Raw genomic sequence first — 24,994 nt, 5'->3', positions numbered from 1 at the left:
TCTGTTCCTCCTCCGGCCCTGGCTTCCTGCAGGTGGTAGACGGGCCATTGCTCCTGGCTTCCTCACAGCTGTGCGCTCCCCATCCCTTCAATTTGTAGGCATGCCACGTGGGCTGTCCCGTGGCTGTGTCCTGAGAGACTAAGGAGCTAGTGGTTACAGCACACAGCAACAAGGGGTCTGGTGGAGGGGGCCCTGGCTGGACAGGAGCCCAGGCCAGGGGTCTCCACGTCGGACCGCGACCTGGAGGGTAGGGAGGCAGAGCAGTCAGCTGGTGGGGGCGGGGGTGGGTGGCGGAGGCGGGAGAGGGCGCAGTAGCAGGTCGGGAGTGTACTGAAGAGGCAGAAGACGCGCCTAGAAAGGTGGGCTGATTCCAGGTCACAGCATGGCTTGCTGCCAGGCGGAGGAGCCTTGGAGGGGCGGAAGCAGACGGGGGCATAGAATTTGGGGAGTTCTTGTATTAGTTTGCTAGGGGTGCAAAAAGCACCACAAACCAGGTGGCTTCCACCACAGAAGTTTATTACCCCACAGTTCTGGGAGCCAGAGGTCCAGGATCAAGGTGTGGGCAGGGTTGGCTCGTTCTGAGTGCTTGTGAGGGAAGGATCTGTTCCAGCCTCTCTCCTTGACTTATAAGTGATTGTCTTCATGTTCACATGGCATTCTCCTGTGTGCACCTGTCCTGTGTTCAGAGTTCACCACCACCCCTTTTTTTTTTTTTTTTTTTTTTTTTGCGGTATGTGGGCCTCTCACTGTTGCGGCCTCTCCCGCTGCGGAGCACAGGCTCCGGACGCGCAGGCTCAGCGGCCACAGCTCTCGGGTCCAGCCACTCCGCGGCATGTGGGATCTTCCCGGACCGGGGCACGAACCTGTGTCCCCTGCATCGGCAGGCGGACTCTCAACCACTGCGCCACCAGGGAAGCCCGCCCCTTTTCTTTTTTATAAGGATACCGATCATATTGGATTAGCACTTAGCCTCGTGACCTCATTTTTGCCGTGATTACCTCCGTAAAGGATCAATCTCCAAATACGGTCACATTCTGAGATGTGAGGGTTAGGACTTTAACGCACACTGGGGAGCTGGGCACAGTTCAAACCATAACATCCCTGTTCACCAGGAACCGCAGATGTAGTTTGGGCTACGGGGAAAGGCAGCTAAGCACCGAGTGAACGACATGAAGGCTCAGTTTGGGGGGGTCTGGGGACGGAGTTCAGGAAAAGAGGTGACCCCTGAAGTCTGGGGGGTGAGACAGGCTGGCAGAGGGGTCGCCAGCTCCATCCAGGGCTGTCCCTGCAGGCCGTAGTGTCACCGTGCCCCTCTGCAGTCAGACGCTCTGTGGAGCCGGCCCCTCGGCCCTCGGGAGCGCTCTTCAGCGTGCGCGTGCTTTAGAACAGTTGTCTGATCTTTCAGTGTCATGAGCAGCTCTTGAAAGCTACACTGTCTTTTTTAAGAGCCTGTATGTGAGAGCCCTACTCTCTGGCGCTCATCCGTCACAGCTTGGGGGGAATCTAGATGGTGCCTGTTCTCAGCGAGGGTCTCAGCAGGAGCCAGAAAGCACGCTCAGCTGGGGTTGTCAAGGAGATGTTTGTAGCGAAGGGGCCGAGTGCCCAGGTCTGGGCTGGGCTGAGGGGACCCACGGGAATGTCGAGGCAGTGGATCCTGTGGGAGAACGCCCCTCCCCTGCAGAGCCCAGAGGCCGTGGGGAGGGAGTGGTGTGACCAGAGCCGCAGAAGGGCCACCAGCAGAGCCAAAGGTGTGGGTTGGACACTGGCGCTGCCAGAACCACGCCAAAGCGGGGAGGCGATGGGGTGCGTGGAAAGAACGGGGGCCCCAACTCTACCTCCTCCACCCGCCTATGTCAAATCGGAGCTTTCCATTGGGTAAACCGAACAGGAAACCAGAAGGCCGGGGGGCCCAAGTCGTGCTCTCTATGGGCATCAGCGTTCCAGGGCAGGAGAAGGGCAGAATGGATCTGCACAGGGTCAGTGAATCAGCAATGAACTTGACTCTCTGTAGTTGCCTTTAACACCATCTTAATGAGCTTTTTAAATATCCTACGGGCACAGACCCTCCAGCCTTGGCCCTCAGAACAGTGTTTTCACGTATCCACTGGAAAACAAATAAAGTCACCACGGGGTGGCGCTACCCATCAGCCATCAGTTCTTTCTGAACCTCCTTCCTGTCGCCCGCAGAACCATGTCTGGGCTGTTTGTGGAATTTCTTCCTGCTTTGGGCCCTCGTTTTATAACACGTAGTTGTGAGCAGAAATGCAGACAAGCAGGGGCACAGCCTCACAAACAATACAGACAAAGATGAGGACTGCTGGGTCAACAGTGCTGAACCCTGAGCCTCGTTTGGGCCCAGCAGCCTTGAGCCGACCCTCTTTGAGTTCAACTGTGAAAAAATAGAGAGTAAAATTAGTAAATCAGCATGAACCGCGGGGGCGGAGGCATGCATCACATTTTGTGTCAAAGAGCCAGGTGTAATTGGAGACCTTATTCTTGCGTGCCCCCAGTTATGCATATTTACATTCAGGAAGCAGAGTTCTCTATAAATTTTGGAGATACCCCTGGCTATCTGAACTCTTGCTACTCACGACCCAGCAATAGGGAACCAGAGGAGTTCTAACGAGGTGGTCACAGCCTCCCTGTCCCAGCCTTATGTCTGAAACCCAGGAACCAGGTGTAACCGGGTGGTCAGAAATACTTTGTAAAGAGTAAGCCTTTGGCGTGCTTGACTTTGATGCATGTGTTCGTATTATGCATTATGTATGGAAGCAGGGGACTGCCCGGGTAGAGCTTTTGCCGCTTGTCGTGGCGATGGTCACCCCTCCCTCCCAAAGGCGGAATTCTATTATGAAGTTAATTATCACGTCGATCATCTGTTAATTAATAGTCAGCTGGGCCTCAGGTGGCGGCTGTATAACCTCGTTGGCTGATTCTTCAAGACGACTGGTAATAAATGGCGAGCCGGGAGCTGGGATCTTGGGGAACAAAGAGGGGCATGAAGAAATGAGAATGTCGAGGGGCCGTCCAGGGGCCCTTGGAGCCCTTGAACTTGGTCTGGTGCACCTTCTTTGTTTTCCTCCCTGCCTGGCGCCCCCGTACGATTCCCACCTCTCTCTCTCTCAGGCGCGCTGCTGTCCATGGGGTTTGGATTCGTGGAATACAGGAAACCGGAGCAGGCCCAGAAAGCTCTCAAGCAGCTCCAGGTAAGTGGGCGTTCTCAGCCGAGGTTGCCGGGGGCACAAGGCAGGTGGTGCGGTATCCCGTCAGTCTTCGGAAATTGAGTGGGAATGCCGAGCAGCCCACATCTTCCCAGGCCCGTTGCTTTCTCCAGTTCCCTAGGGGACTGTGGCCCACGGCCTTGAACTTCCTCAGCCCCCCACAGTCACTACAAGGCATTCCTTCAGTCTGCAACTCTTGATCAAGAGCCTGGTTTGTGCCAGGCCTCAGGGAGCTGGGTGAAGCAGACCTCTGAAGAAACACGCCACGACCAGGTCATGAGAAGTGCTCGGGTGCAGATAAAGCAGACACTGTGGTGAGGGGAAGGCTGCTTTAGATCGCGTGGTCAGGAGAGGCCCTCTCTGAGGACGTGACAGTTGAGCTGACACCTAATTGACAAGAAGGAGTCAGCTACACAGAGATCTCGGAACAGCACGTGCAAAGGGCCTGGGGCAGGGACTCTGAGGCAGGAGTGAGCTTACTATGTCTGAGGAGCAGAAAGACGCCAGTGTGGCAGGGACAGGGTACAGGGTGGGAGGTATGTGGAGCTGGATCTTGCAGACCTTTTATGGACTGTGGAATTCAACATAGAGGCAGTGCGATCCCATCAGAGGGCTTGGAGCACTTTGGAGAAGGATCTGATTTCTGCTGCAGAACAATGTCTCCAGCTGCTGTGTGGAGGGTGCATCATAGGAGGGCAGGTTGGAGACCGTTGAGTCCTCCAAGCACAGGTCAGGGTGGACGCAGTGACAGTGGGGAGAAGGGGGCTGAACGCGGAGGTGTTTGGGACACAGACTTATGTCCTGCTGAGAAAGGAGCGATGCCCTCCTGCTGGGTCGAAGTACAGGGACAGATCAGGGCCCTGGATGGCAGGAAGGGAGCTGAGGTTACAGGGAGCAGAACAGAGCCCCAAAGTGGGCCAGGCCTCAGCTTAAGACAGTGTCCTCAGGGCTTCCCTGGTGGCACAGTGGTTAAGAGCCCGCCTGCCGATGCAGGGGACACGGGTTCGTGCCCCGGTCCGGGAAGATCCCACACGCGGCGGAGCGGCTGGGCCCGTGAGCCATGGCCGCTGGGCCTGCGCGTCTGGAGCCTGTGCTCTGCAACGGGAGAGGCCACAACAGTGAGGGGCCCGCATACTGCCAAAAAAAAAGACAGTGTCCTCAGCACCTTCCCTGACACCCCACGTCCCCAGGCCCTTCGGTGGCAGGAAGGGGACAAGGAACAGTGCTTTCTCACGAGCCTCTTTCTTTCTGGAGGCCCACTTGCTCCAGGGGGTCCAGGATCCCTTTTAAACCCTATTCAGAATGTCCCGTGTCTGTATAGGCCATCCAGGCAGCGGCAACATAAGATGGAGCTGACCAGGGCCAGGTTGACGAGCGAGCGCGTAGCAAGCCGCGCGCCCTCCCAGCTCCCATTCTCTCTGAGACGTGTGCTTGGGCCTGCACAGCTGGGCTGGATACTGGGTGAAAAGGGCACCCATACCGGCCCACCTCCCTGTGAAGCCTGGCTTTACAGGGACCCTCCAGGTGATGGAGTCTGTCCCAGTAGAGCTTGCTAGTCAAGCGAAAGGCCTTGGGGATTATAGGAAATGTAACTGGGCACTTAGCCAATATGATTGTTTTTGTAGAATTTTGATGACCCTCCCCTTGGCCCAAAGCAACTCCAGGGCTGAATTGGGTTTGGGTGCGGTGGTGGGGAGGGATGGCCTCTGGGGCCTCTGCTCTCACTTGGAAAGTCTCTCTGCTCTCCACCTCAAGTGCCCATGGGGCCACTAGCTGTAAACTAGCGACGGGGCCAGCACCACCCAGAACAGAGCCTGGGCACCTGCGCCCCTTCTACCGGGGCAGCCACTTCTTGGCCTCAGCCAGGTACTGGCCTGACGGGCAGGTGGGCCCCAGCCATACCAGATCTTCTCTGGTTTTTTGTTTTGTTTGTTGTTTTTTCAAGAGACACTAGAAATCCAACTTTGTCATTAGATGCTGTGTACTCATTTAACTGGATTTCAGCTCTGCACGCCCAGTGGTCTGTCTTTCTCTTCCATGTAATTCAGGAGCCTGTCAGAGTCTGCCTTGCACACATTAGAGTTATGTTCTGTGCCTCGCTGTGTGCTACATACGGGTATATTGCCGCAAAGAGCTGTTTATACGAAGCTACGTGTGCTGTATTTTATGGGAGACTTTAAAGGATTTTCAAGGGTAATTTTGCTAATACACCAGTTTTGCCTTAAGGGACGCATGTTAAGAGCCTAGCTTTAGATGCATCTCTGCTGTGATTTAGAATTTTTTTTTTTAACGGCATACAATCCAAACCAAACTCTCTCTCTGCAAGCCAGACCAAAGGGCTTACTTTGCCTGAAAATGCTTATAAACAATGGAAAATTCTGTGCCCCTTGAATGGCTTAAAGGTCAAGGCCCACTCCTGGCTCCAGAGGACTTGGAGGGCTGGGTCTCCGTAACCACCAGCTGCTGCCCGGGCTCAGCGGGAACCACTTCCAGGAAAAGCCCTTCTCTGTCCTTGACTCCAGCGGGCTTGTCTCCTGGGAATAGTCAGTGCCCCCTCGAAGTTCTCTCTCCCCTCACTCAGCCGAAGCCCGCTCTGGTGAAGGACAGGGCTATGGGTGAGTGCTTCTAAGAGGACAGAGGGACAGGCTGTGTTGTCTCATCTCTCAGGGTCACGTCGTGGATGGCCACAAGCTGGAAGTCAGGATCTCAGAACGAGCCACCAAGTGAGTCTCCCCTGCCCCCTCTTCCTTGGATTGAGTCCGTGCCTTTTGTGTTGGTGCCGGTGCCCTGGAGGGTGTCTCATGGTCTTTGAACATCCTCCCTGACCCAACCCCCCTCACCCTGGGACCCTTCCTAATTAAGGAGGTGTCCCGCATGCCATCTCCGATACCCATTTCCCTGGTAAACTGGGACCATGCCAGTCCCCGGAGTAAACGTGTTAGTACACATCTATTATAACAAAAGGAACACAGGCAGGAGAAGCAAGCAAAACCCACTTATCTTGGCCCTATAAATAAACCCAGGGAGACTTGCAAGTTGCTGGAGCCTTGGACGAACCGGAGGCAGTGAGAAAACCTAGACGCCTTGCATTATGGGACTCTCTTTCTTGGAGCTGGATAGCGGCGCCCAGAGACAGCCTCCGCTTAATTTGAAAGAGATTCAGTAGATGTTAGAGATGGAGACAGACCACTGGACCCGATGACCAGTTCCTAAAGTAGTGGAGGTCTCTTGGGAGTTTTAGTTTTGCCCCTAATCCTCACCCTTGCAAGTCCTAGTTGAACTAATACACTGGAGGTGCTTTGAACAGTGCCCGGCATGTAACGCGTACCTGGGGTCAGCCGTTATTGTTGTCATTGTCATCCCATCTGTCCGCCTCAGGTGGTGAAGCGACTGCCTCTGACAATCCTTGGGCTGGTTTAAGGTATTTATTCGATGGTTTTCAGGAAGTCGGTCATCTGTTGTGGTCGTTGAGCAGATCAGCCGCCAGCGAGCTGGCCTGAAGCTGCCGCTGTCTCTTCCTTCTCTCTCTGTTCTTTAATGCTCCCTGTGAAGCCAGCCTCGGCCACCTCTGGTGGTGTCCACCCATCCCAGGCCATCCCGTGCTGAGCATCCTTAGCCAGAAGAAGGCTTGGTGTGGGAGCCCCCAGAAGCTAACAGGGGTTCTTGAGCCATGAATTAAGAGTGGGGGGGGGGTCCAAGCTTTGTGCCCTGCAGCTTTGGGTTCTAATCCAGAGGCTGTGTGACCTTGGGCGGGTGATTTTGCCCGTAAAGTAAAATGTGGAAACTGGAGGTTGTGCATGAAGCGTCTAGCACGTGGCCAGCACGTGATCACTCAGCCAGTGGCGCCCGTCTCTCAGCTCAGTCCCCTGACTCCAGGGAGTCAGGCTGAAGTCACCTTGCAGGCTCTCAGTTCCGAGGCAGTGTTCATTTAGTCTGTCTCTTATTCAACAAAAAATTACAGAAAGCCTCCTGGGCACCAGACACTCTTCCCAGGAGCTGGGGAGGGAGATTCCTCATGGGGTTTACATTCTAGGGCAGTGCTATTTGATAGAAGTTTCTGCGATGATGAAAACATCCTATAATGTTCTACATCTGCACTGCCCAGCGTGGTAGTCACTTGCCACACATGGCATTTGAGCTCTTGAAACGTGGCAACTACCACTGTGTTAATTATCTATCGCTACATAACCAAGTATCCCAAAACTTAACAGCTTAAAACAGCAGACGTTTATTATCTCACAGTTCCTGAGGGTCAGGAATTCAGGAGCAGCTTAGCTGGGAAGTTCCGTCTTGGCATCTCGTATGAGGTTGCAGTCAAGACGTTGGCCGGGGCTGCAGTCTCATCTGAAGGCTCCCCTGGGGTTGGTGGCTTCACTTGCAAAATGGCACATTCACATGGCTGTTGGCAGGAGGCCACAGTTCCTTACCATGTTGGCCTCTCCCTAGGCTTGCACAAGTGTCCTTACAGCCTGGCAGCTGGTTTCCCCCAGAGCGAGTGATCCAAGAGAGAATAGGGAGGAAGCGGCAGCGTCTTTTATGACCTAGGCTCAGAGCAGGAGAGGAGTACACAAGGGGCATGAATACCAAGCGGCAGAGACCGTTGGGAACCATCTTGGAGGCTGGCTAGCCCAGCAACCGAGAAGTTGAATTTTTAATTTTGTGTCATTTTAGTATCGACTTAACTGTTAGCCACGTGCAGCTGTTGGCTGCCGTGTTGGACAGCATAGCCCTAGAGGACAGACCGTGAAGAGAAACATGACTGAATATGTAACGTGCTCTTGGACAGTGATGAGTGCCAGGAACATCGAGCCGGGCTGGGAGTGGGAGTGGGCTGCTATTTTAGTGGAGACAGTTAGGGAGGAGGTGACCCGGAGCAGACTTAAAGGAAGTGAGTCATAACCGTCCTCATAATCACAGCTACCGTTTATGGAACGCTTACCCTGTGCTAGGCACAGTGCAGAGTGTTTTGACGTGTCCTTCACTAAATCCTCAAACAATCCGATGAGGTTGGCACTATTATTAGGCCTGTTTTACAGTTGAGAGGCTAAGTAATAACTTGTCCAAGATCACACAGATCCTTAGTGGCCAACGAGGCATTCACACCCAGATTGTCAACTCATGGCTCTGCTCGTGACCCTCCCCCGCGTCCGTGGAGTGGAGGGTTTCCCTGGAAGAGCAGGGGGACAGGTTCGGGATGGCCTTGAACCTCAGGTGGAGAGAGTTCGTCTCACAGCCCTGACCCACCTCCATGGTTAGAAACTGCTCCAGGCCCCTGGATTCTGCACTTCGGGTTCATGAGGAAATGTCTCCAACAAGACCTTGGGACCAGCCGGCGTCTTTCTGGGCACCTGCAAAGAAAGAGACAGAGGAGACTGGGTTTAGGGAGAGGCTGCCCCCACCCCCCCATCGGAGTTCTTTCCTCAAGTCCCTGCTAGTCCCTGAGTGTCTCAGATGAAGGGCAGCAGACACCCCAGGGTAGGATGTGCCGACTGGACATCCACAGCTGCTGGGGGGAGAAGATAATTAGGCTGCGTGCCACCCAGGGGAGCCCGCCTCCTTCCCCTTTCCTCTCAGTCGCGTCCACGCAGTCTCGAGTCCCTCACCTGAACAGAGGACAGGAGCATCGGTGCTGGTGGGGGGAGGGGGCGGTGGAGTCAGCAGAGGGCAGCAGCTGCTGAGGCCCCGAATAACCTGAAGGCTTTCCGCCGACCCTCCAGGCCAGCCCTGACGTCCGCTCGGAGGAAACAGGAGCCCAGAAAGCAGACAACCTCCAAGATCCTGGTGCGGAACATCCCTTTCCAGGCTGACAGCCGTGAGATCCGCGAGCTCTTCAGGTGAGAGGCGCTGGTCCGGTTCGCGGGGCCGTCGTGTCGGGGGGAGCTGCTGAGCCTTCGGGTCCTCGATGGTCTGCTGAAGGCCAGTGCGGTGGCCTCTGAGAGGTCATCTTCTGGCTGCCTTTGATGTGTCTCCCTTAATCTCAGAGATTGCGCTCCAGACCGCTGGGCAGAAACATGTCCAAACAGGGCAGTCAGTCTTCTTCATCCCCACCAGCGACCTGCAGGAGGGGCAGGGAGCCAGGCGGCTGACGCCCAGCTCTGCCCATGATCTGCCTGAAATCCTGCCGCCCAAGTCATCCTTTGCTTTAAGCCAGTGGCCCACTACCTTCTCTGCACCTTTGAATCACCTGGTGACTTTTATAAATACACCTTTGCTCAGGCTCCGCCCCCAGAAAGTTGCATTCAGTTGATCAGGGGTGGAGCCCAGATGTTGGTATTCGGATCAGAGCGCCCCAGGGGATTCTGGTATCCAGCCAGGGTTGGGCAGCACACTGGTCTGCACTGCTGTTGGTTTTTTCAGATGAGTTAGGCACCACCCAGCACCAAGCCTTGGATGAAACGTCTTTAGAGAGAGGGCATAAGGGGGAAACGTTTATAAAGCCAGGGCACTGTCCAGGCGTGTGCTGTGTGGCACGGAGAACAGACCCTTCTGGCTGTCAGAACCTAAGGCAGATGCCATCGGCCCCAACCAAGCAGATCACGGAAGCTCGGCTGCAGTCTGAGAGTCTTCTGGGGACCTGCGGCTCTGCGGCCTGCATAGGGGTGAACACTCAGGATTCTGTGTACTAGACCTTGTTTGTTTAACCTGCATTTGTCCAGTTCTGGCGTGAAGGTCAGGAAAGCTAAATCCCGATTAGGATTTGACCAGTTAGCATCTTGCCAGGTCAGCTGTGGTTGCAAAATGTAAGTCCTAGGTTTTGGAGACTGGGAAGTATGTATTATCTTTGTGTGAAGTCTACCCTCTTTGCTCCTACTCCGTGGTGTAAAGAATGGGGAACCCCTTGAAGGGTCTGCTTTAAAAATCCCTGTCGTCTTCCCCCCCATTCTAAATCATACACTGGCGCACAGTTCATTAACAGACATTAGCCCAGTGCTGATGCAAAGACGGGAACCCTGTCGATTTCTTAGTAGCGGGGTCTTATCTATGATCCCAGGGTCCCCTCCGTGGTAGTAACAGCCTGGTAAGGTGGGGTCACCATCTGCAGGAGGCTGTTTTCCATCTCCCAGCATCTGGGGGGACGAGTCAAGAGGAGTGGGTCGCCGTCACGAGAAGGTATGTATCCCGAGCCTCGCACGGCCGCTGGTTTCAACCGTGCTCCTGCTTTTTAAAGAGTCCAGTTTAAGAACTGCCAGATCAGAACGGGATGGCTCTGAGCAGCACGCGTTGATCAGGGAACAGCATCCTGCCGAAATGACAGCTCACTTGGTTCCGCAGCCTGTTGAGGATGACGCTTATCCAGGGAAACAAAAGCCCGCAAGGGGAAGGGAAAAGCGCTTTGTCTGATCTCACGTTTTATGTTTATTTTGAGAAGACAGGGAATTAGTGTTCCCCGAACATCATTACATGTGGCGTCCCTTCCTGCCATTGTTCTGGTGGTAGTTTTCATCAACCCCTGGAAATCCAGAGCCTGCTTGGAGCCTGGCTTTGTTGTGTGCTCTGGCCGGGGGTTTGAGGCCGCTCCGAGCGCGGGCAGCAGGGGTCGCTGTGAACCTTCTCTGGGAGACGAGCTCTGCCAGGAAAGCACACAGACCCAGTTTCAGACAAAGCCAGTGGCCAGCAAAGGTCAGAGCCAGGGGAAGATGTCAGGGTTTAGGGGAACCAGTCCGGTCCATTTTGCCAGGCAGTTTTCATGGAGTTATCCTACCAGGCATAATCAAAATCACCAGCTCAGTGTGTGTTGGGCTCTGCTACAGGCCTTCCTATGCTGTATCTTTTATTAAGCAGCAGAGCAGCGCTGCGGAGGAGGGATGCTGTTATCCCTTAGTGGAACCACCATCCCGCACGTGTGTCGTTTGTACCAGGCACTGTGCTAGGCGCCCGGCACGTAGCCATTTCAGGAGAGACAGGCTCCTCTCTCAAGGAATTCACTGTTTGTGAAGGAAAGCGACAGTGACAGTCGCACAGTGACACACCGGGGTGTGAGGGCATGAGTGCAGCGCCGTGGGAGGGCATGGTCTGGTTCTTGACGCAGCCCGCTGGGGTACAGCAGCTCACCCGCCCTCCGCAGCCACTGGGGGCCCTGCCCGAGCGCTGGGGGCAGCCGTTTCTCAGCCGAGGCGGTGTTTGCCTGGGCCTTTCCTGGGGGCCACCAGCCTTCCACCCGGGCCTCACTGCACCACACCCCAACCCCTTAAACCCAGCCCGACGGGTGCCAAGAGGCCCTGCAGATCCATGCCTCTGCGGGATCGTCCTCTGGGACAGTTCGAGGCTCGCCCTTTAGAAGAGTCAGAGAGTAGACACAGCAGTGAATTAGGAGACAGCAGTTCTGTCTCTGCTGCCCGCTTTCTGGGCCTCAGTTTCCCCTGGCATAAAATAGTAGCCATAATACTGGTGATGACGTGTGCTGCGAATTTCAGTAATGAGGCTAGTGTTTGTCATTATCAATGAAGTGGATTTTTTGAGCACGACCTCCATGCCAGGCACTGTGGGCTGAAGCGCTTCGCCTGATTACAGCCCCGCGGAGCGGTTGTCATCGGCTCCATTGCCCAGTGAAGAGACCAGCTCCAGAGCCCGAATTCCTGCCCACTGGGTTGTCGGATGGCTCGGGCTGCCACCCGGCTCCCTCACCATGCGGCTGCCTTCAGGGCTGTTAAAAGGATTAAGTGAAATTATGCATGTGGGGCACTTAATACAGCACCTGGTATGGAGTGGGTAGTTACCTAGCATTAGCTGTGGTTATCAAACAGCACAAAGCCAGCGGCTCCAGGCTTTGAACCCAGGGCAGGTCTGACTCTAGACAGAGCCCGTGTCACAGTAGTGCTGACTCCTTGGAAGTTCTCTGCAGCATATCCTTTTTTTTTTTTTTCCTCTTTTCCCTAATTATCTCCCTCCCTCCCAGCTCCCCGCGCCCTCCACTGTAGTGCTGTCCCCCTGCAGCTAGGTTCTGGGGCAGAGAGGGTCAGTAAGGAATGTGAGACCCAGGGCGAGGCCCAGCTGCTCCTCCTCAAGCCCTGAAAGGACATGTGGAGGACAAACCGGGGTTCCCCAGACTGTGCAGGGCACACACGGATGCAGGGAGCCAACTCCTCAACCCACAACCAGAGCAAGGATGGGATGGTCCTCGGCTCACCCAGCAGGTGCCCACAGCCTTAAGTCAGTATCGATTCCAGAAGAAGATGTAAAGTGGGCATCCCCCTGCTCTCTGGGTTGACTGTGGGTTAGGTGTGCGCATGTGCATGCCTGTGCTAAGTTGTTTTGCTCGGTTGTTTTTTGTTTCACATCTCTTTTTTTTTTTTTTCGCGGTACGCGGGCCTCTCACTGTTGTGGCCTCTCCCGTTGCGGAGCACAGGCTTCGGACGTGCAGGCTCAGCGGCCATGGCTCATGGGCCCAGCCGCTCTGCGGCATGTGGGATCTTCCCGGACCGGGGCACGAACCCGTGTCCCCTACATCGGCAGGCGGACTCTCAACCACTGCGCCACCAGGGAAGCCCTATGTTTCACATCTTTATTGGAGAATAATTGCTGTATGACGTTGTGTGAGTTTCTGCTGTATAACAAAGTGAATCAGCTATATGTATACATATATCCCCATATCCCCTCCCTCTTGAGCCTCCCTCCCACCCTCCCTAAGCTGTTTTTTCATTCTTTTCCCGCCTCCATCCGAAAGGCTGCGTTTGAAAGACCCCAGGGCAGAAATGTGGTTCAGAGAACAGACCCGCGGACGCTTACATGGAGCCTCAGTCCGTTCGCTCAGTGGAAGCCTCTACATTCAGGGCCTCCCGTCCTGACGCACAAGCACGTGTGTGCAGAGCCAAAGCATTTGATGGAAGGGTCTCATTCCCACCCACATTTCAAGTGATGGCCCTAATATAGCAAAGACCCCTTGGGAACCAGGTGGCTAGTGCCCGCGAGCACTTAGGAGGCCTCGGACACTGAGCTGGCCACATCCTGGGCACTCATGGTATCAGTGTATCTTCAGAACAGCCCAGCCTAGTGGAACTATTGTTGTGTTCATTTTCTAGATGAGGAAACTGAGGCACAGAGAGGTCAAGGGGCTATTGCTAGAAGGACCCTCAGCTTGCCCATTTCTTTTGTACTCCAGGGGCAGCCTTGATTTGAGGCACCTGGTTTCTGGAAGGCAGTGATCTTCCAAGAAAGAGGTTCTCCAGACAGGGCCAGCCTCGTGAACATCTGACCTGCATAGTCCCGCAAGGCCTCACACTTGGTTTCATGCTCTCGTGTCGCCATCCCGCAATTCTTAATTTTCCAACGGGGGCCCTCAATTCCCATTTTACACTGGGCCCAGCAAACTAGGTAGCCAATCCTGCCTGCAAACCAATGGAAAGGTCAGATTCGGAGCAGAGTATAGTTTGGCAGTCAGCCAGCCTCAGTTTCCTCATCTGCAGGAGGCGATTGGCAGTCATGCCCACTTATCCTCCCTCCCCAAGCAATGAAAGGCTCACCTGAGAAGCAGGTGCTGCCGTTGATTCAGTGCCTCTCTCCTCACTGCCTCTCTCCTTATAGCACAGGTTGCAAATTAGCAGGGTAGATGCGGCCCTGGTGTGGCTTACTTGGGCCCACACAGTGTCGGGGACAGGGTGGTGGGGACGAGTTGGTGTTCCATATTTGCAAAGCGTGGGGTTTCACATCCAAGCCTGGTTTCTGACCTGGGAAGAAACATGGAAAGGTCTGAGTCCATCAGGCCCGGGTTCCTCTGTGGCCTTGACTGTTGCTCTACGTAGTGGCTGCTCACACCTGCTCTTGAGCTTCCCACCCGGCCCACTTCACTCTTTCTTACCCACCAGCCTGGTAGACACAGAGTTTATGATTCCTGGCTGAGCGTCACAGCGGATATGGGGACTAGACAGCCCCTCTCTGGCCCCTCCCCCTCCTCCGACTTCACTTACAAGTGCCCCGAGTAATGTATCGCATTCAGCGATCCTGCCCCTTAAAGGCTGGCCTCGATTTGAAAAATGTCCACAGCACAGAGGCATCCTTCTTAGGTGATGATTATGGTATAGCTTAAGTCTACAGTGCAATCAGATAAGGACATGCAGCTTGGGTCCAGCCCGCCTGGGTTCATGTCCCACCTCCACCACTTCCTAGCTGTGTGACCTTGGGCAAGTCACTTACCCTCTCTGTGTCTCTGTTTCTTCATCTGGAAAATGGGCACAGACCTCCAAATGACATATAACCTCAGCAGGCAGTTATAAAGATTGGTTTTGGGAACAGTTCCTGGCACAGAGCAAGCAGAGTTAGCTAGAATTCTTGCTGTTGAAAATGAGGCCTTCAGCTTACCCTTCCACTGGCTCACTCCCGACCCCCCAGCCAGGGTAGCTTGGCCTGTCCTCTTTTCCCGCGGCCCCCATTCCCGTTCCACCCAGCCCACCTCACAGCTCCCCTTGGAGTGCTATCCATGTGGCTGTTTCGTGTCCTTCACCCCCCACCCCCAGACACGCTGTCTGGTTTGCTGCAGTGACCACAGGCCCCTGGTACGTAGATGGTTCTCAGTAAATGTTTGCTGATCACATAGATTTAACTGTGCAAAGCCTTGCCCTGTGGAATCTGATAAAGATAGGGCGTGTGAGACACAGAGAGGTTAAGGAGTTTGCCCAGGGTCACACAGCTCTGAAGCGGCACAGCCAGCTCTTTCTCACTCTGGAGCCCCCTCACCCCCACCCCTGGGGTACTGTCCCTGGAGGTCACGCCGCCATCTCTGTCAGGCTAGGCCTTCGGCTGCAGGCTACAGATGGAGAGCTTTTCATCTGAGCCTTTTTCCCCCCTTCCTCAGAGGTGTGAACCACCTGCCAGGGGTGTGAATGGGTGAGCTCACAACAGGTGTCTGGAGGCCTTAATTACTGGGTTTGCATCTCCTTTCCCCGGTGCACCTGTTGTGCCCACTTTGTGGGCAGCGTCCGTCCGTCCCAGGCCTCCTTTCCTCCTCATTTCCTCTCGCAGTGACCGTGACCGTGGAGGAAGGGCTGAAGACAGCTTGCCTGCCGAGTTGCTCTCACGCACTCCCCCCTTGTCCCCCGACCAGTGGCAGGGTCACTGCCCGTTTAACTCCTGGTTGTCAGCAGCACTTTTCCAAAAGCTGCAAAGCCCTGTAACCTGCATGGGGCCACTTCCCGTTCATTAGGGAGAAGCTCTGCAAAAAACAGGCTCGGGCAGTTCACAAGAGCCAGCCTGGACCATTCCAGAAGGGGGGGTTGGGGTGGGGGGTGGCGGAGGAAACCCTCAGCCAGGTTCTGAAAGGGGGCTGGGGTAAGGAGGGCGCAGCTGTCCCCAGGTGCCTCCGCACCCCAGCTCATCTCCCGCCAGGTGTACCCCCGCAGAGCGACCCTAAGAAGAAGGCAGTGCATCCACTGATCAGACCCAGCCACGCTCACTCATTGTGATCAGACCCGGCCACGCTCACTCACTGTCCTGCTGCCCCTGGCTGCTTTTAGGCTGCAGCAGCAGAGCTGGGTAGTTGTGACAAAGACCAGAGGACCCACAAGTTTATAAAATACTATCTGGCCCTTTATGGGGGAAAGTTTGCTGACCCCTGGACTAAATTAAACCCAGGCAGCGCCTGCAGGGAGATGGGGCATGCCCTAGGGGTTTTGGTTCTGTCTTCTAGTTTTAATTACACACATAAGGTATTTTTTTCTTCCCCTGTTTATGAAACATACAGACATTACAGGTAAAGCTATAGCCCCACTGACCCTGCTGAAGATAAGATCTCAGCTCAGAGAATTTCTGTGTTCCTTTCTGCAAACCGCGTCCCCTCTCTGACTCGTTTTTCTCATCAGAGGTACCCCTGCTCCTCTGACTTTGCTGGGGTTGTTTTTGGTTTGTTTTGTTGTAGGACTGTTTTTTTTTACAAGCAGTTTTAGGTTTACAGCAAAATTGAGAGGAAGGTATAGAGATTTCCTACGTGCCTCCTTGCCCCCGTGTGTACGTAGCCTCCCTGACTATCAGTCAGCATCCCCACCAGAGTGGGACATTTGGACTCAGTGAATGTGTAGTTTGCAGCATTTTGTCTTTTTTGAATAACATATGCTCCTGGGAACATTCTTATATGTGTCTGTTGGTGGCCATGTGCATGCTTTTCTATAGGGTGTACCTGTAGGAGTGGAATTGCTGGGTCATGGGGTGTGCGTATTTCAGCTTCAGTAAATATTGCCAAGCAGGTTTCCAAAGTAGCTGTATCAGTTTGCCCTTCCTCCATGAGTGTTCTGGTTGCCCCCTGTCCTCGCCAGCACTTGGTAGTGTATGTCTTTCTCTTTCTAGGCGTGTCTGCTGAGTATACAATGGCATCATCATGTAATGTTAATTTGTGCTTCCCTGATGGCTAAGGAAATCAAATGCTTTTGCATACATTTATCATGATTTGGCTATACTCTTGTAGAATGCCTATTCAAGTCTTTTGCCCATATTTTAAAATTGGATTGTCTTTTTTTCTTATTAATTTTCTTAATTACTTTTTATATAATTTTATATATTCTGGGTTCAAGTCCTTTGGTGGATATATGATTGCATCCCCTCCCTCTCCCATTCTGTGGGTAGCTTAGTGGTGTCCTTGGATGAACCGAGTCTCTTAATTTTAAATATTGTCAAGTTGTCATTTTTTCGCTTCCTGGTTAGAACCTCTTGTGTGCTATTTGAGAAATCTTTGCCTCCTCCGAGCTCATGAAGACAGTCTCCTATGTTTTCCTCTAAAATCTTTGACCTTTCACAGGTAGGTGTGTAATCCATCTGGAATTGATTTCTGTGTACGGCGTGAGGTAGAGATCAAGGGACATTTATTTCCCCACATGGAGATTCAGTTGGTCCAACATCATTTATTGCAAAGACCATTCTTTCCCCTCTGCTCTGCAGTATTGATTTTGTCATAAATCAGGTGACTGTGTATGCGAGGGTCTGTTTCTGGACTCTCTAATCTGTTCCACGGGTCTGTTTGTCTACCCTTGTGCTAATACGCACTGTCTTAATTACTGTGGCTTTGTAATAGCTTGCTCTGGGGTGTCTTTGTTCTTCAAGACTGCCTCGGCTCTTCTCGGCCCTGTGCTCATCAGGTCTGTGGGTTTTATTCCTCAGCAGCTGGAGGTTCTGAGCAGAGGGAGTGGTGGGATCTGACTTCCATCTGTGAAATACCTCGTGAGGAGACCCGAAGGGAGGTTTTTGCAGTCCCCTGGGCCAGAGGTGATCGTGGCTTGGACCAGGTGTCAGCCGTGGCAGTGGGATGCCAGATGGGTGCCGGGGGGTGCGTTTTCAGAGTCCTGCTGATGGCTTTCATGAGGACCGTGATGCAAACAGGAGTCAAGAATGACCCCTATATTTAGGTCCTAAGCAACGAGCTGGATGATCTGGGGTCAGGGCAGTCCGGGGAGGCGTCAGCTCCACTCTGCACGCCCACCCTTTCCTCACCCTCGATGCATCGCACATAACAGGGGCCACAGCGTGGTGCCAGAGTTGCACTTCTCAGCTGATCTGCCCACGTGTGTGCCTGTGTTTGGGGGTTCGGCAACACCTCCGGTTCGGGGCCGCCCGTTAGCTGCGTGGATGTCAGCCGGAGCAGCGGCGTCGCTCTGTCAGTATCCCTCATGGGCGTGTTCTCTGCCGTTAGGGGGAGGACTGTTGACAGTACTCCGGATGTTTGCACAGCCCTTACCAGCGGGCCCTGCCGGGGCCTGAAGTGCCTTTGTGCTCATGGTTTCATTTGTTTCTTCCCCGCAAGCCTGGGGAACAGCCGCTGATGAGGCAGATGGCTGCACAGCCATAAAACCCCGAGCAAGTGGCAGAGTCGGATTCATGCTCCCAGTCACTCCCTTTCTCTGCTGCTGCTCCCGTGGCAGATTCAAGGGGTAGAGACGTGCCTTTTCTCACGTATCCATGTAGCTCATATCTATTAAGTCCTTGGAATATGCCTGTGATTTTCCATGTCTATGATGCTTCTCAAGACCGATCTTTAAATACGTAACATGCGCTCACTGTGAGCTAAGTACCGTGCCCATTTCAAAGTGCCCGCTTCTGCCTCTGGGATCACTACATTCTAAGAAAATGAGGGGCCCACCTGGGAAGATGATTATAGTCACAAGGCAGAAACAAAACAATGCGGAGGAATCGGTTCTTCCATTAAGGGACTGTCCCAAAGACAGAAGGCAGGAGTCCTTGCCTAACCTCTTTTTATTTGGGAAAAAGATCTGGGGTTCTGAATGGACTCCAGGGTTCCCACGAGCCAGCTGTAGAATGCAGCTCAAAGGACTTACCTGGTCCAAATCCCAGAGGTCCCATCCCCACCCTGTGGTGTGACCACAACTTGGATCCAGCTTTTAATGTGGGGGTCCCTTGGTTTAGAGGGGAGAGGTGTGAACCAACCAGGCTATGGCAGATTAGAGGAGCCTGCAGGGCGGAGACGCACAGCAGATGTTACTGGGAATCAGATTTCTGCTCAGAGGAAAAACATGGCAGATACACACTCCTGTCAGAATAGCTAAAAGAAAAAAACAAGAGTAACACAGAATGCCGGCGAGGATGCAGAGAAACTGGATCCCTCGCGCATTGCTGGTGGGAATGTAAAATGGCACAGCTACCCTGGAAAAGAGTGTGGGCAGTTTCGGACAAACGAGACAGGCACTTAGCACGTGACCCAGCGGTTGCCCTCTTGGGCATCTATTCCAGAGAAATGGAAATTTGTGTTCATACAGAAACCGATACACGGGAATTCCCTGGCAGTCCAGTGGTGAGGATTCCACGCTTTCGCTGCCCAAGGGCCCGAGTTCAGTGCCTGGTTGGGGAACTAAAATCCCAAAAGCCGCGCAGTGTGGCCAAAAAAACCCCTATGCACATGTCCAACCACTGATGAGTGGGTAAACCAAATGTGGTCTATCCAGACCCTGCAACGTTATTCTGCCATAAAGAGGAACGAAGTCCTGATAGCTGCTGCACCGCGGACGGACCTCGAAGACGTTAAGTGAGAGAAGCCAGATACAAAAGACCACATGTTGAATGATTTTATTTATGTGCAACATCCGGAATAGACAAATATAGAGAGAAAGAAAGTAAATTAGTGGTTGTTTAGGGATGGGGAAGGGGGTGGGGGTGACGGCTAAAGGATACGAAGGCTGATGAAATTTTATAAAATGGCTATGGTGATGACTGTACAACTCTGTGAATACACTAGAAGCTGTGGAATTGTCCACTTTGGGCGACTTGTATGGTATATGAATTGCATCTCAGTAAAGCTGTTGGAAGGAAGGAAGCGGCACACAAATGTTCATAGCAGCTTTATTCATAATGTCCTTACGTGGGCATGTCGTTCAACTGGGATGCATCCGTACAATGGAATATGACTCAGCAGTAAAGAGGAACAAACCACTGATACGTGCAGCAACGCGGATAGACCTCTAGAGAATTATGCTGAGTGGACAGAGCTAATCCCCAGAGGCTGCATACCGCATGATTCCATTTATACAGCATTCTTCAAATGACAGAATTACAGAGATGGAGAGCAGATTAGTGGCCGCCTGGGATTAGGTAGGCAAGAAGGGAGGGAGGTGTGGCCATAAAAGTGTAGCACAAGGGATCCTGCGATGAAACCGTTCTGTGTCTTGACTGTCATGGTCACACGAGTGTACATGTGATAAAATTGCATAAACGCACACACATGAATACATGCAAAACTGGTGACATCTGAGTAAGGTCAGTGATAGTATTACTGTCAGTTTTCTGGTTGTGATCTGTGCTATGGTTTTACAAGATGTTACCATTAGGGGAAACTGGGTGAAGCGCATATAGGGTCTCTCTGGTTATTTCTTACAACTGCATGTGAGTCTGTAATTATCTTAAAATAAAAAGTGTTCTGAAAACGAGTATCCCAATCCAAAACGGATAAAAAAAGGTCACTTCTTGAATTAGTGAATTGCCCGTTACAAGGCGTAAGCAAAGGAAGGCTAAGGTGACTGTTAAGGATGCTATGAAAGGGATTTCTGATGGAATAGGAGGCCGGGCTCACTCCCTTTGAGACACTTCCACCCTTAAGTATGTCAGCAGTAGAGTCCGTTCTGCCAGAGAAAGGAAAATCCTCTGGGCTGTGGTGTCTGCGGAAGGTGGTCTGATTCTGTGGTCAGAAGGAAATGAACACTCAGTGGCCTCACAGTTAACAGCCAGGGTGGAAGGGAAATGGGGGAAGAGAAATTATCCCAACTTGTATGAAGATTATATCCTCCTTATGACTTAAATCTAGGCTAATTGAACTCCAGGAAATGAACAGACTGGCCTAGTCAGTATATTTCACCTCCTAGGGTCTATTGTCATTTCGTAGGTTTAGGCGCGAACCTGGCTGTAGAAAAATATTAAGCTCCAGTTGTTGCCGTGTGAGGCTGAAGTGTTTCTGCGCCCTTTCCAGAGAGCCAAGGGCACCCGGGTAGCCCCCCAGGCTCTTGTCCGTCTGGGCGCCTCCAGGTTCTCTGTCCTGCAGGCTGGGCACAGAGCCCTGTCTCTCAGAGCAGGCCTCCCCCCATTTAAGATCCTGGGAACGTAGCCCCGAGGAATCTGGTAGAGATGTGTTCTGGGTGATACTTCCTTCGTTTCGGAAGCCTGCTTTGCAGAAAACCGCACGCCAAACTCTTTGCTTCCCTCTTTGAGTGGTCCTGCTCCCTGCCCACCAGGATGTCCACCCAGGGCTGGCCAGAGGATGTGAAAGTGACTGCAGCTCAAAGCAGGACAAAGCAGCGCTTGCCCAGGTGAGGTACTCGGGTTACCTGAGTTCTCCCTTTCCATGCTGTCTTGTCCGCCGGTCATCAGAAGTCGGCTGTCAGCTTGGAAAGCAGCCAGTGTGATTTTCCAAGTGCGACCACCTGGCCAGGGAGTCAGGAGACCTGAATTCTGGCCCAGCTCTGCCTGGCACCCGCTACATAACCTTGGGCGCTTGGTGACTTCTCAGAGCCTCTGTCTGTTGAGTGAATCAGTGACGGGGTTGGGCGAGGCCAGCCAGAGCAGATAGCTTCCCCCTCGCAAGCCGGTGCAACCCCGTTGGTCATGGCTGCTAGAGTTCTGTCTTGGAGAATTGTGAGGCTGCCTGGGCTCCGCAGGAAATGGCACTGTAATTGATTAGCGATGTCTGCCAGGGACCGGGGCGCAGCGTCTGTGATAGGCAAGCAGCTGCAGGTATTCGCTGAAGATTCTGGTATTTATCGCGTGTCGCTAGAGCTTTTACGTTTCTGTCTGCCAGACTGACTGGTAGAGCAGTCCCAAACCACAGCCCATGTGGAAGTGGCCTTAGCTTTCCTCTTTAAAAAAAATAAAAATACACTGAAAGTCGAGAGGATATTTCTTTTTGTTGTTTTCTTCTTCCTTTGCAATTCCATAGATATGGTCTTCCATCACATCTGACATTTCCTTTCGCCCCACGCCTAGACTGATTGCAGAGCAGTTGACAAAGCCCAGACGGTGGAAAGGGGCACCCTGGGGAGAACGTGCGGTTCCCAGGGGACGGTGGGTGGGTGAACGGGAAGGGCGCCTTGTGCCTGATTCCCACCACAGCCGCCTGCTCTCACTTCCTCTCTCTGCGCTCAGTGCCTTTTCAGTTACAAGGTCACCGCGCTTTGTCTAGGCTTGTTGGGAGGGCGGCAGTCAGCTCATTGTAGCCACCCATAATTGTGCTGTGTGTCACCAGCACCCTGGTGTTGAAAGGCAGCGGGGAGGGAGCCCCAGGAAATCTTGGGAGGCTTCTGAGTAAGAACAGATTCTGAATCGTCTCCTGTCTCAGAGCTTTCCATGGAAAAGGGGTCTTGCCACACTGCTTTTTAGTTAAGAAATAACCCGTGGGTTTAGCAAATATTTACGAAGCATCTCTAATGAGGCAGGGGCTTTGCCAGGTGCTGGGTTACAGAAACAAACGTGAACTCCCAGAAGGGAAGGGACTGTCTTGGTTTAAGGAGAAGTGGATACAAGGTTCACTCCATTAAAACCCTCACAGCAGAGGCCAGGTCATACACGTCGTTGGTCTGGTGACAACTTCTCCAGGACTCCGTGTTCGTCTTTGTAGAATGGCAAGATTAACAGCTGTATCCAGTTTGCCATAATGACAAGGTCAACGGTATTGGTAAAGTGCTTGGCCCTTCTCCAGTCCAGAGGACGTTGTATCTGGTACCCAGAACTCCTAGAATACACTAGGAGGGCACCGCTTACTCCCAGCCCTGCTACTAACTAGCCGAATGCCCTTAGGAAGCTTACCTTATCTTTCTGGTCCTCCCCAAGGACACTCTGAAGTGGTGGAGCTTCACAACAGGAAGGTCTCTGCAAGGGTTTTATTTTCAGGAGCATTTCATAAAATCATGGGCCATGACCGTATTTCTCAAACTTGAGAAATGTATAAAGAGCCTCCATTTAAAGAAAAAGAAAAATCTCGTGGTCCTTCCCCGCACAGCGATGATGTAAATATTTTTATTATTATGTTACTTAACTATGTACAAATGTAAAACCCAGAATAAACCGCCAACTTATGCTTATGGTTCTATTAGGACCATAAAACCAAAACACATTTTCAAGTTAAATACAAACAAAATTTAAAATCAATAAAATTCAAATTAACAACATTATTTTAGTGTGACGGATGATGTTGTTTTGCGGAAACCAAATTCAGAATGTGGGTTTTAATATTAGAAAGTCGTAGCCTCAGGTCCAGATCTATAGTCGATTTCGCTACTTTTACGTCAGTCGTACTAACGCAGAGGATGCTTATTTGCATGAGTCAGTACGTGCAGGACGGGAACACGGGTTTGAAGGCTTTATTTGCCAGTTCAGCGTCATCAGACCTCTCACTTGTCTAAATCTCAGCCAGTCATCAGACACCCCTTTTCAGGCAGTGTCGCTGAGTGGTTCTGTAAAGCCATCTTGATCACTTAAAAATAAAAGTTAGCATTATAGTGTCATTGAAAATATCAGTGAATGGATAACCAATTTCTTTTATACTTGAGGACAGAAAAGTGTTTCATCATTCATTCTGGCTAATCGATCTCTTGTGGCAGGTCAGTACATGTAAAAATAAGTTCCGCACGATACAGCATCTGCTCTTACCCTGAGCGCTGTCTACTCCAGTTACAGGTCTTTTGAGGTCAGCGTGCTTGTACCAAGACTCTTCACAGCCCTGTTACGATACACATATATATATGCACATATATTAAAAATTACATTATCTAAATACAATCAGAAAATTTTAAGATTGTCTTACAGAAGTAGCTAATCCTCTCCACATCCCTGCCCCTACCCTCATATACGTACCCAAATCGATCTGAGAGGCAGCAGACCTTAGGATGAGAAACTCTGTTCTATTAAGTAGGCTCTTACCATAGTACAAGTTTTGAGTCTGGGGTACTTGTGGGGTCCACTTAGACCTGTGGATCTTTTTCCCTGCCAAGCCTACTTAGGGTTCAAATGCCACTGGTTTTTATGCAGTTCATGCTTGTAGGAGTCACTCATTTGGCTACTTGGTCACCCAAAGTTAAATGAAGCTTTTGGAGCTCTTTAGCTTGCCCTCCCCATTTGCTGGGGAAAGGATGGGGCCGAGGTGATCATAGAAGGCAAAGCAAAAGGCTGCTCAGTGTGGGGGCTGTGCGCTAAATCCAGCACCACCCGTTAGCTTCAGGATTCAGAGCACCAGCACTGTAGTCCGTGACACCCTCCAGAATTGTGCAGTATTCAACCTGTACAGCTGAATGTGGTGGCCCTGGGAGTCCCTCAGATCGGTGTTTCAATGTTGGCTCCTCCATCACCCGCTATCAGACTTGGACAAGTCATTTAAATACCCCGCGTCTCAGTATTTGCGTCTGTAAAATGGGGACCATAGTACATACCTGTCAGGGTTATCGGGAGAATTCAATGAGGGGATGAAAGTAAAGCAGTTAGCCCAGTGAAGCGGTTCCCAAACTGTGCACCAAGGCACCTTGGGGTGCCCCAGTGAACACACAGGTGCACTGCGGGCTATTTTAGATTTTCAAGAAGAACACAGCAACATCATCAGCCATAGTGCCAACCACTGTTGTTTAGTTGTTTGGACCTATTAATGATTTAGACTATCAAGCTGTTATAACCAAACTGTTAGGTGTTTCTTTTGGCCTAGAAATGCCGTGAGAAAATTACTGAGGCATCAGGGCACGGTGCGTGAACCAAGAAAGTTTGGGAACCTGTGGCCTCGTGTTTGGTGCAAATCACAGCTCGATAAAGAGTAGAGATTGTTTTATAATAATATAACCAGAAAGGCTGTGCTGGCCGCAAGATTCCGTTTCAGCTCTTGAGACTTTGCACTTGTGGGATTGGTACCCAAGATGACTAGGCTGCACCTCCTGTCTCCCCGCGTTTCACTCCTGTTCGCTGGTAGAATGCATTTCACAACATTGATTTCCCAGCTCAGATTTTGAAACAACCCCAGGCTGCCCGCAGTCATCTCAGAGGGGTGTCGTGAAGCATCCAAAACATAAAAGTCTTAGAAGGAAATTAATTCACTTGAGTATCCATGCCTCACAGAGTTCCTGGCAAGGGCCAGCACCCGCAGTCTGGACCCCGGTGTGGCAGAGGGGGGCGGCCTTGACCGTCCTAAGCCTTTGAAGTGTACATGGCCCCCAGCTGAGAAATCCCTCTGAGCTCTCGCAAGGTCATATGTGATGGGCTGCGGGCCCTGGAGGATTTGCCCGGCTTTCCCTGCACTGGCGAACAAAGCACATTGCAGGGAAGATATGTGAGCCCAGGGCCCAGGGTTTTATGTGTGTGGTTTGGTGTGGTTTGTTTTAATT

At 52.3% G+C, this 24,994-nt stretch overlaps 1 protein-coding gene across 1 annotated transcript in view; it reads left to right on the top strand.

Moving 5' to 3' along the window:
- The window catches only part of RBM19 (RNA binding motif protein 19), a 122,742-nt gene that overhangs the window by 34,244 nt on the left and 63,504 nt on the right, over positions 1-24,994 (top strand). The window contains exons 19-21 of the mRNA XM_079943314.1: positions 3,127-3,206; positions 5,889-5,944; positions 8,939-9,055. Coding sequence (XP_079799440.1) covers positions 3,127-3,206; positions 5,889-5,944; positions 8,939-9,055 — 253 coding nt within the window. The remainder of the gene's footprint in view (positions 1-3,126; positions 3,207-5,888; positions 5,945-8,938; positions 9,056-24,994) is intronic.

This window comes from Stenella coeruleoalba (assembly GCF_951394435.1).
Source record: "Stenella coeruleoalba genome assembly, chromosome: 14".
Taxonomy (NCBI): domain Eukaryota; kingdom Metazoa; phylum Chordata; class Mammalia; order Artiodactyla; family Delphinidae; genus Stenella; species Stenella coeruleoalba.
The sequence above is the reverse complement of the archived record's forward strand: the minus strand, read 5'-3'. Positions and strand labels throughout refer to the sequence as shown.